At 39.0% G+C, this 12,534-nt stretch overlaps 1 protein-coding gene across 7 annotated transcripts in view; it reads right to left on the reverse strand.

Moving 5' to 3' along the window:
* The window catches only part of MTA1 (metastasis associated 1), a 285,890-nt gene that overhangs the window by 50,438 nt on the left and 222,918 nt on the right, over positions 1-12,534 (reverse strand). For all 7 annotated transcript variants that reach the window (XM_036749079.1, XM_036749078.1, XM_036749077.1 and 4 more), the window contains 3 exons: positions 8,901-9,089; positions 3,153-3,227; positions 1,601-1,659 (listed from right to left, as the gene is read on the reverse strand). In XM_036749079.1, the coding sequence (XP_036604974.1) occupies positions 1,601-1,659; positions 3,153-3,227; positions 8,901-9,089 (323 nt within the window). The remainder of the gene's footprint in view (positions 1-1,600; positions 1,660-3,152; positions 3,228-8,900; positions 9,090-12,534) is intronic.

Consider the following 12,534-nt stretch of genomic DNA (forward strand, 5'->3'; position numbering starts at 1 on the left):
TGACATTTCTGAGAATTGAGTTAAATGTCATTCTGAGAGGAATTAAGTTAACTACATTCTGAAAAGAAGTGAATTTTTAGATTGTGGTTCAAAGGTTTTGGAAAAAGCAGATAGTCATTGGTTAGAGAAGTCTAGTCAGTAATTTCTTTCCCTTGATTTTCCAGAAGACAAAGGAAATTCTGGCTGCGATCCTCCTCACAGTCAAAATATTGTTTAAATATTTATCTACATCTTTGTATTATTTGTTAATATTATATAGCTAGTAACAGGGATATGGCTATAGGGCTATGAGGAGTACTGTAGGGGAGAAGAAGTTAGGTTGACATTGTGATGGATGATAATTTCCCCAGTTTTATAGTGGTGGGGGTTCTGAGCTTCTTATATAATGAGAAAGTTTTCATTATGAGCAATTTCTGAGGTAGTTTAATATTATACTTACAAGACTGACTTTGAAATTGGTTAGAAAAAGATAAATGATAAGATAATGAACCAGCAACACACCGAGGGATTAGTGCTTTAGAATTATCTCTTTTAGAGCTATGTGGAGAATATGCTGGAAATGGGAGAGATAAGAAGCTGGGAACCCCATTAGGAAGCTCTTACAATAGTTGCAGTAAGGAGTATTGATGGCCTACCTGAATCAAGCTGGTGAATGGAAAAAAAAGAGGATGGATATTAGACATATTCAGGAGACAGAATAAATTATTATTGTTATTTAGTAATTTTTTTTTTGTCATGTCCAAGTCTTTGTGAGCCCTTTTGGGGTTTTTTTGACAAAGACACTGGAGAAGTTTGCCATTTCCTTCTCCAGCTCATTTTACAGATGAGGAAACTGAGACAAACAGAGTTAACTGACTTGCCAAGGGTCACACAGCTAGTAAGTGTATGAGGCTGGATCTGAACTTAGGAAAATGAGTCTTTCTGACTCTAGGCCCAGCATTCTATCCACTGAATCAAAAGACAATGACAACTAACTCACTGGATGTGAGGGGTGGGGGAGACTGAAGAAGTGAAGATAATACTGAAAGTGAACCTGTGTGGTCCACAAGAATGACAGTACCCTTGGCAAAACAAAACATAGTAAGTGATAGGTTTGGGGGAAAAGATAATGAGTGAATTCTCAGACTGGAGATGCATAGCATGATGTCAACATATTTATTTTATGTCCTAACTTTCCCCCAAAAGGGAAAAACAGGATTCTATCTCCAAAATGAATCTCAAGGGGGTCAAATGGAAAGGCTTGATCTAACCCCTTGGCCCTTGGAAATGTTTGGCTATTCAGGCAGATGTAAGTTAAAAAGGGTTGGGGCCACAGAGTTAAATTACTAAAATATTTGGCTCTTCTAAGCCCAAAGTATTCTTTTGTTGACTCATACAGACTGTAAAAGGCTGACTCTAGAGGAGAAATAAGAAAACTCACTACTACTTTTGATGTGTTAGGAAGGTCAGGGAAAAGGAAAAGCAGAAAAAAAGAACACTTAGAAAGAATTTTGGCAACACAGTACTGTTAATAAGGATACTGTTGGTTCACTAAATAGGCTTCTATGTGCCCTTTCCCTAGGATTTTGAGAATAATGCACTGTATGAACATGCCACTTACTAGTTAGGTATATACACTTGCTTTAACTTGCTTTCTGCTTCAGCTGCCTTCAACCGCTTCTGCAAATAGAGACAAAGAGACAAAGGGTCAGAGACGCCTGTTCAAGAAACAGTCTAACACAGAACGGCGGTGCTACTCAAACTATCTATCACTAGATAAAGGGAAGTGTAGTTATGACTTAAGGAGCGGGGGGAAGGAAAATGTGGTTCTTTGTCCTAATGAAAGATATGGGTTTGGGCATGGCTTTTATTAAGATGCTTTCAGAGGAGAACAGATAGTTCTTCCCGAAGGTTAAAGGTCTCTCAGGAACATGAACACACACACACACACACACGCGCGCGCGCACACACACACCCCCACACTATGTATGTATGTATGTATGTATTACTGATAATAATTTGTTACCTGAGATGCCTTTAAACATAAATTTCCCTTTTTATCTCTTCTGACTTACCAAATTCTTGTACTTAAATTTTAAGTCAAATTACAGTCAAATTCTTATGCCATGAATGTTCATGATAAGAAAAAGCCAGAACAAAGATAAGTAACTTTTAGACAAAAATCATAGCTAACTAGTATCATTTTCAATCACCTGTGATGTAACTGGCAAAAGTTACCTACCCTAGAGTCTCATAATAAAGACTAAAGGTTTGTTCTTAATACTTTCTCTATATCGGTTCCAATTTAATTCTACCCCTTTTCTGAAGTCATATTTCTTTTCTCAGTGGGCAGCTACCATGACTCCCTAATGTGGATATGTACACACCATTCCCAAAAGGACACAAGAATGAGAGTTGATCTAAAAGGCTCTAACTCCTAGCAAGGTAAGAATAGCTTTCTCAACTACCAAAAGCCAATTACAGTTCTCTCACACCTCAGTGTAAAGTATATGTAACACTGCATACATTTTTAGATTTATTTTTAAAAATTTATTTAAAAAAAAGGAAAAATAAAGTATTTTATACCACTCTCAACTTTGCTCTTACAGTTTTCTTCCAACTCTCTCTCTTAAACACATACACATTTTATACAAACTTTGAGGACGTATTCCAAGTGACAAAGCATAGCCACATCTGCACTCATCTGTGTAAATGGGATCCATTATATGCAAATAGCTGCACACCTAAAGTGTTGTTATAACTAGTACGGAAGTTTTTTGCTTTAAACAGCGTATGGGAAAGGTAGGCATATGTGTAAACGATGACAGAGAACACATGTATGAGAACATATAACTGAAACTCATCAGGGATTTTAAGTCCCTGACACTCTTATATCCCTCACATCCAGGTAAGGTAAGTGGGAACGGTCTTATCATGAAAGAGAAAGGGAGAGAGAGGAGACTGAGAAACAAAAAGTGCCAAAGCCAGAGATAGGCACATACCTAATACACTGTAAAGGCATTCTGAAGAGTTTCGGGGGAATGCAATTCCTCAGGTATGGAGGAACAACAGTAAGTCCGTAAGGGAAGTAATACTCATTTTTCACACTTAAAAGAGCACAACCCGTGTGAAGAAACACAACAGATTATATCTGGAAGCCAAAGAGTTCTTACCTGTTGAACATATCTGTCTGTTGTTTTCCACATGTAATAGTATTCAATGATGCTGGTTAAGGACTTCCATGGAAGCTGAGAACATGGAAAGAAAACATCTGCCATCAACCAAGGTGACAGTTGGTGTAGTTAAGTGAGTGGCTCATTTTATGTATATCATAGCCCATGACACACTCAAAAAAGGAATCTGAATTACCATATATCAGAAGCAGCCCGTTATTCTACTTTTGGACAATTCTAATTTTTTGGGAAGTTCTACCCAAAATCAAGTCAAAATTTGCTTCTTTGAAACTCTACCCCTTACTTGTGGTTCTGCCCTCTGGAATCAAGAGAAAAGTCTAAATCATCTTTCACTTGACAGTCCTTCAAATACACAAAAACAGCTATCATGCCCACCTTAAATTTTCCCTTCTCTAGGATAAATATTCCCCATTTCCTTCTATTTTCATATGACATATCTAGTAAAAGACTTTTGCCATACTGGGTATCCTCCTCTTGATACTCTGTCTTCTACTTCTAGTTTCAGTTGGAGAAAGAGCTGGAGAAGAAAGACTTGAGATGAATGGAGAGTGAAAAGTGTGTCCTAAATTCTGCTTGAAGCTTCTATGAGACAGAAATGAAGGAAGGGAAGCTGGACTGAGCAGATCAAGAGTGATCAAAGAATAAAAACCTGGAGAGAAAGACTCAAAAAGAAGCAAAGACAAGATAAGGAAAAAAATGGTAAGTGGAAGAAGTTAAACGGTAAAGCAAATTATGTGGCAGGAAGGATGAATTAAGATGTTTTAGATGCAAGGCATGCCCAAAAGCTCAGAGGCAGCCTGAGATAGACTGCAGCAAGTACCTGGGGATAGGTGAGGGAGAAAAGGGTGGCTATTTCTTCGTGGAGATGCTTGAAGTTTTTAATAAACAGTTTTACCAACTGAAAGGAAAGCAGGTGGCTCTACAATACTTGAGACCAGAGTAACATGAGTCACATTACTCCTATGGAAGTACTGACTTCTACTCTTAGGTGCACAACACTCTAGTATCAGGTAAAGGCTGAAAATGGGCAACTGTTCCCACATTAAATGGGCAATTATGGATACAACAAAGTATGTGGAATTTGAAGAAAGAAACACAAGGCAGAAACATTTAGGGAAATGGGGCCCATCTTTGTGTTCTACAGAGAAGACTATCTTTTAATTTAAATTTATTTATTTGACATATTTAGTTTTCAGCATTGATTTTCACAATAGTTTGAATTACAAATTTTCTCCCCATTTCTACCCTCCCCCCCACTCCAAGATGGTGTATATTCTGGTTGCCCTGTTCCCCAGTCAGCCCTCCCCTCTATCACCCCCCTCCCCTCTCATCCCCTTTTCCCTTCCTTTCTTGTAGGGCAAGATAAATTTCTACGCCCCATTGCCTGTGTATCTTATTTTTTAATTGCATGCAAAAACTTTTTTTTTTTGTTTTTGAACATCTGATTTTAAACCTTTGAGCTCCAAATTCTCTCCCCTCTTCCCTTCCCACCCACCCTCCCTAAGAAGTCGAGCAATTCAACCTAGGCCACATGTGTATCATTATGTATAACCCTTCCACAATACTCATGTTGTGAAAGACTAACTACATTTTGCTCCTTCCCAACCCATCCCGCTTTATCGAATTTTTTCCCTTGACCCTGTCCCCTTTCCAAAGTGTTTGTTTTTGATTATCTCCACCCCCATCTGCCCTCCCCTCCATCATCCCCCCCTTTTATTTTTTTTTTATCTTCCTCCCTCTTCTTTCCTGTGGGGTAAGATACACAACTGAGTATGTATGGTATTCCCTCCTCAGGCCAAATCTGATGAGCGCAAGGTTCACTCATTCCCCCCTCACCTGCCCTCTCCCATCCTCCCACAGAACTGCTTCCTCTTGCCACCTTTATGCGAGATAATCCACCCCATTCTATCTCTCCCTATCTCCCTCTCTTAGTATGTTGCTCTCTCATCCCTTAATTTCATTTTATTTCCTTTAGATATCTTCCCTTCATCTTCAACTCACCCTGTGTCACACATATATATACACATAGATATATACATACACATTCACTTATATATATACATAAACATATATATATATATGCATATTCCCTTCAGCTACCCTAATACTGAGGTCTCATGAATCATACATGTCATCTTTCCATGTAGGAATGTAAACAAAACAGTTCAACTTTAGTAAGTCCCTTGCAATTTCTGTTTCTTGATTACCTTTTCATGCTTCTCTTGATTCTTATGTTTGAAAGTCAAATTTTCTATTCAGTTCTGGTCTTTTCACTGAGAAAGCTTGAAAGTCCTCTATTTTATTGAAAATCCATATTTTGCCTTGGAGCATGATACTCAGTTTTGCTGGGTAGGTGATTCGAGGTTTTAATCTTAGCTCCATTGACCTCCGGAATATCACACTCCAAGCCCTTCGATCTCTTAACGTAGAAGCTGCCAGATCCTGGGCTATTCTGATTGCGTTTCCACAATATTCAAATTGTTTCTTTCTGGCTGCTTGCAGTATTTTCTCCTTGATCTGGGAGCTCTGGAATTTGGCGACAATATTCCTAGGAGATTTCTTTTTGGGATCTATTTGAGGAGGCGATTGATGGATTCTTTCAATTTCTATTTTGCCCTGTGGCTCTAGAATATCAGGGCAGTTCTCCTTGATAATTTCTTGAAAGATGATATCTAGGCTATTTTTTGATCATGGCTTTCAGGTAGTCCAATTATTTTTAAATTATCTCTCCTGGATCTATTTTCCAGGTCAGTGGTTTTTCCAATGAGATATTTGACATTGTCTTCCATTTTTTCATTCCTTTGGTTCTGTTTTATAATATCCTGATTTCTCATAAAGTCACTAGCTTCCACTTGCTCCAATCTAATTTTTAAGGTAGTATTTTCTTCAGTGGTCTTTTGGACCTCCTTTTCCATTTGGCTAATTCTGCCTTTCAAGGCATTCTTCTCCTCATTGGCTTTTTGGAGCTCTTTTGCCATTTGAGTTAATCTATTTTTTAAGGTGTTGTTTTCTTCAGTGTATTTTTCAGTATTTTTTTGGGTCTCCTTTAGCAAGTCATTGACTTGTTTTTCATGGTTTTCTTGCATCCTTCTCATTTCTCTTCCCAATTTTTCCTCTACTTCTCTAACTTGCTTTTCCAAATCCTTTTTGAGCTCTCCCATGGCCTGGGACCAGTTCATGTTTTTCTTGGAGGTTTCTGTTGTAGGCTCTTTGACTTTATTAATTTCTTCTGTCTGTATGTTTTGGTCTTCTTTGTCAGCAAAGAAAGAATGCAGAGTCTGAGACTGAATCTCGATGCGTTTTCGCTGCCTGGCCATATTCCTTGCCAACTAACTTGACCTTTGAGTTTTTCAGTGGGGTATGACTGCTTGTAGACTACAGAGTTCTATGTTCCACGTTTGGGGGGGAGGTGCCAGCTCTGCCACACCAGCACTGCTCCTTCCCCAAGAACCCCCAACCCGAACTGGGCTTAGATCTTCGGCAGGCTGTGCACCCCTGCTCTGATCCGCCACTTAATTCCTCCCACCAGGTGGGCCTGGAGCCGGAAGCAGCAGCAGCCGTAGCTGCCCCACCTCCGCTGCCCTTGGGGCTGGAAGTCAAACCGCGAACTCCTTCCACTCCCGCAGCTTTTCCCACTAACCTTCTCAGCAGTCTTTGGTGTTTGTGGGTTGAGAAGTCTCGTAACTGCCGCAGCTCACTGAATCAGGGCGCTAGGGCATGCTCTGCCCGGTTGCTGGTCTTGTTGGTCCACGCCGCTCAGGCTGGGCTCTGCTCCACTCCGTTCCCAGCTCCGTGCGGGATAGACCTCACCCAAAGACCATCCAGGCTGTCCTGGGCTGGAGCCCTGCTTACCTCTGTTGTTTTGTGGGTTCTGCCGTTCTAGAATTGGTTCAGAGCCATTTTTTATAGGTTTTTGGAGGGGCTCGGCAAGGAGCTCAAGCTGGTCCCTGCTTTCTAGCCGCCATCTTGGCTCCGCCCCCCCAGAGAAGACTATCTTTGAGGTCATAATATTTATTATCTGTCATGTTTTCTATTTGATTAGGACAAATAACTTTCCTAGGGTCACAAAGATACTAGGCAGCAAACTCAAATCCTCTGACTACAAATTCAGTGCTCTTTCCTCTACACCCTGTTTCTAATCCAACTGTTTTGCATCCCAGTTCCTACTGAATATAAAAGAAACAGTTTCCTTTCTGTACAATGCATATAGGCAGGAAAGACATTCCCTAGAGCCTGCCTCTTAACGAAGTACAAGCACGTGAAGGCACCAATCACTTAACATTAAGGTAAGGGAAGTAACAAGGTCAAAAAGACAAACAAGGATAGAGGAAATACCTCAGAGAGCCAAATAATATTCACTTATCTTAAAAGACTGTGATGGAAATGTGGATAAGTCATGTTGAAAGCTTCACTGTTGTTATATCACTCTAGTTTATCATTCTGTTAACATCTTGCTTTTAAGCTGAAAATATTATGGATCTGAATTCTAAACTACCTTATGACCTTTTTGTCTGGGTCAAATGTACAAATTCTACATGAAGGAAATGAGGGGAAAATAAATCTCAAAGTTTTAATGATGATACTTCTGGTTCAAAAGGGGAAGAAATTTACAAAAGCATGCCTCAGAAAAGTACACATTGTAATGAAAAATGAACAGCATCATGAGGAGAAAATAATGGGACAACAACCTAACATAGGGAATGTGTCTGGCGGGGGGGGGGGGGGGGAGAGGAGAAGAGGAGGGAGAAGGAAAGGGAGAGGAGGGGGGAGATGGAGGAGAAGCAATGAAAGAGGGAGGGAAAGGGAGAAAGAGATGAGAGAGTGAGAGAGAGGGAATGGAATGTGTTAGCGAACTATATATATATGTCTTCAAAATAACTTTCAAGAACTAGAGGCTGGAAAAATCTTGAGAAGTAATATAATATAGCACTAGATTTGAAGTTATAAAAATTGGATTTAAATCTTGCCTCATAGCTTACAACATAGCTTGTCCAAAATATGGCCTGCAGTGCCATTTTATGTGGCCTGCCTGTGGGTTTTAATTTTCATGAGTGAAAGAAGAAAAATAATTAGAATGGAATGCGTATTAGATTTTTTTACTTCCATCACTAATAATCTTGTTGATGTTGATTTTCTTTGGTGTTTTTAAGCAGTATTATGGATGGAACACATCGCAAAGAATTTTCTATTGATCTGTGGGATGCGTTCCACCGGTACAATGCAGAGTAGTCAGTATGCACCTACCTTTATACTGTTGTGTTGTCACTTTGTTTTGTGTTTGCTTTCACGCTTCAGACCTTCGCCTGTCATATTGATGACGCGAGTTCCCCCACCTTCTATTAGTGTACTGTATTTTTTATTCGGGATGTGGCTCTCAAATAATTATTTCATTTTAATGCAGCCCTAAGATAACCTAAGGTTGGACAGCCCTGGCTTACAATCATGGGCAAGTCAAAATCTCTCAGTTTCAGTTACTTCATCTGTAAAATATGTGTAGTGCTTGTAGGGCTTTGCAAATCTCATAGTTTTTCAGTCTTCCACTTTCCTTTTTCATTATCATCCTGATGCTAACTGAGGTAAAACACAGCCTATTGGTTCCCCTTTCCTTAACTGCATTTGACTACAGATTACTTTCCCTATGCTTTGGTCAAATAGTAAAAATCCCTCAAGTCACACATTCACTTAATCTAATGACAAACTGTTACCGTGATTGTGAAAAGTACTTACGAAATCTTGCTGAATGTCAGTGAAATCTTTTCCATATTTTTCTAGGGCTTCCTCAAAGAGATTGGCTTCTGAAGCTGACCACTCTTCCATTTCATCTCGGCACAGAACTGGACCACCCTGAGGCACCAGAGCAGAAATGGCCTTGGAAATATCATAGATGTTTTTGTGCAAAGTATCCATTGCATGAAACTAAAGGAAGAGTAACAAAGGAGTTTGTTCATTAGTTGGAGGAAGGAAATTTCAAAAGGAAATTTGACATATAAAAAGGGAGGCAGAAGGACCCTCCAATTTCTATTACTGGGGAGCCAGCCCCTCAGAAGACACTATGTTGTTACAAAGAAATGCTGAGCTAGAAGTGACAGAGGAAAGCATCTAACCAATGACTCTCATTTTACAAAAACTGAGACTCAAGGATAGGAAGTAGCTTACACAAGGTATGGCAAAGAGATGGTAAGATATCTAAGTTAGCCTGGAAGAGGGGGAAGTATAAATGTAAGCCAAAGACCCGTGGAAGGATGTTGGTAGCTGGGAGACTCTTAATAAAAATTGATTAAATTTAAATGATGTGAATAGGGAAATGCACAGGTTCATGCAAGGAAGGGGCAGATCTACTGACGATCATTTAATAAAGAGATTTAAGCTTTATTTAAAGAAAAATCCTTACCAATAATCTGAGCAAATCAAAAGTGTAACAAATTACTCTTTAAAAGTACTAAATTTCTAACCCTTGGTCTCTGGGAAAGTCATTTGACCACCATGGGTCTCAGTTTATATCTCTGTAAAATGAGAAGTTGGACTGGTTAACTTCTAGCTCTAAATCTATGATTAGGGATTCTTGATCAGTTACAAAATGGATTAAAGCATTGAGGGCTCAAGCATTGAGATTCTGAGACTGTTGTTATTTTGAGTATGACAATTTTTATTCCATTACGAAACCATGATATTAAAAGTCATTGCTGGCATTTCTATTCTGGTTCAGTTCAGTAATTCAGGCTCAATAATAAGAAAGATGCGTTTAGATACTTGCAAAATCTAACAAAGGATTAAAAAAATACAACCTCAAAATTAAAAGGATATAAAAAGGTTTCTCCCCTGATTTCCTCTCCAGTAACCAAATCAGGAACTCAAGAAGATGACCCCCAAACAGCTGTAAATTAGGAATAACTTCAGCAGAAATATTCCCCTGGTGATGGTTCTCATACTTCAAATGACAAAACTTTACCTACTGGTGGGGATACCTACTGGTGTACAGAGCACTGGGCAAGGCTACCCATTAAAAAAAAATGAAAGTAAGAACAGAGGGGACAAGAGTAAGAGTGAAAAAAGAAACAAAAGGAGGGTCCAAAAACATCCTTCCGATGATGAACAGGCCCCACTTGCTTCATCCCAATAGCATTTCAACCCATACAAACCCAGCACAATTTCCCTAAGCACATTCAGAAAGATATATAAAAATATAGTATATTTTTAAGGGAAGCCAGGACCAAGAGACATTCCCTCCTGCACAGCAAGAAGGTGACATTTTTATGAACATTACAATGACCTCTTCTTCCACCAGCTACAGAAGTAGAAATCAAAGTCAACTAAATGAGGATAGACAAGAATGTGAATCTAGGATATGATACAAATATTATCCCCAATTTATACATGAGGGAAACAAAAACTCTAGAGACACTAGTAAATACCTGAGATGGGATTACACACCAAGATCTCCTGACCTTACATTCTGACAACATATAGTCAGTTCTGTTATAATGTGACATATACATTCCCAAAAATCACCACTGCAATGTAAAATTATGCAATAAAAACTATAGGGGTTATGCAGAAAATGGAGTTAGGGGCACAGCACTAAAAATTGTAATAAAAATGATTAGGGAAGGGAAGGGTGGGTGGTGGGAAAGAGAATAAGCATTTATATAGTTTCTACAATGTGCTGGGAACTTAGCTAAGTGATGTTACAAATATTATCTCATTTGATTACTTTTATACATGTTAAATGGTCAATAAATCTATACCACAAGAAACATGGCCTTAAGCCACTGCTTGCCCCATAGGGCTGGGAGCAAAAAAAAGCTGCTGTAAGCAAGAGGATGGCCTAGGTGGGCCCCAAATCTGGGGCCGAGCAACTCAGTTTTGGTGGAAGGTGGGGGAGAGAGTTGGGGTAAACCAGCACTCTTTGGCCCATAGCTCCTATTACACTAGAAAACATAAAATAAATATGGCACTTTACCTTGAAGTAGACCTGAAGTTTGGTTACAGAAGTGGGCATCAGAAGGGTTGCACCCTGTGAGTTATTGTGAACTGGTACAATTTTCTGTATTCTCTCCCTATTTCTCACAGAAGAAATAACGCACAAGCAAACACAAAATTCGAATTATGCTCAACTTATTCCCTAATATATCAATCAGGACAGAACAAACTCTTGTTTTTTTTTTTAAATTTATTTATTTTATTTAATATTTTTAGTTTCAACATTGATTTCCACAAGATTTTGAGTTACAAATTTTCTCCCCATTTCTACCCTTTGTCCCAGCCTAAGATGGCATAAATTCTGAGTAGGCATAAATTCTGATTGCCCCTCTTCCCAGTCTGCCTTCCCTTCTATCACCCCACTCCCCTCCCGCCTTATCCCCTTTCTTATCTCGTAGGGCAAGATAGATTTCCTTCTTTTTTAAAATTTTTTTTGCAAGACAGATTTCTATATCTGATAGCCTGTATATCTTATTTCCCAGTTGCATGTAAAAACAACCTTTTTTAAACATTTGTTTTTAGAAGCTTTGAGTTCCAAACTCTCTCCCTTCTTCCCCTGCCCATCCTCCTTGAGAAGGCAAGCAATTCAATATAGGCCATACATGTACCATCATGCAAAACACTTCCATAATAGTCATGTTGGGAAAGACTAACTGTATTTCCCTCAATCCTATCCTGTCCCCCTTTATTCAATTTTCTCCCTTGACCCTGTCCCTTTTCAAAAGTATTTTCTTTTGATTACCTCCTCCCATCTGTCACCTATTCTCTCTTATCCCCTACCCCCCTACTTTCCTGTAGGGTAAGATACCCAATTGAGTGTGTATGTTTATTCCCTCCTTAAGTCAAAACCAATGAGAGCAAGATTCAGTCATTCCCCCTCACCTGCCCCCCCCTTCCCTTCAAGAACTGCTTTTTCTTGCCACTTTTATGTGAGATAATTTACCCCATTCTATCTCTCCCTTTCTCCTCCCAATATATTCCTCTCCCACACCCTAATTTAATTATTATTATTTTTAGGTATCATCCCTGCATATTCAACTCACCCTGTGCCCTCTGTCTATATATGTATATTCCCTTCAACTACCCTAATACTGAGAAAGGTCTCATGAATTACAAACATCATCTTTCCATGTAGGAATGTAAACAAAACAGTACTTCAGTAAGTCCCTTATGATTTCTCTTTCTTATTTACCTTTTCATGCTTCTCTCAATTCTTGTATTTGAAAGTCAAATTTTTTATTCAGCTCTGCTCTTTTCATTGAGAAAGCTTGAAAATTATTGAAAATCTATATTTTGCCTTGGAGTATTATACTCAGTTTTGCTGGGTAGGTGATTCTTGGTTTTAATCCTAGCCCCTTTGACTTCCGGAATATCATGTTCC

The sequence above is a fragment of the Trichosurus vulpecula genome, chromosome 3, assembly GCF_011100635.1.
Source record: "Trichosurus vulpecula isolate mTriVul1 chromosome 3, mTriVul1.pri, whole genome shotgun sequence".
Taxonomy (NCBI): domain Eukaryota; kingdom Metazoa; phylum Chordata; class Mammalia; order Diprotodontia; family Phalangeridae; genus Trichosurus; species Trichosurus vulpecula.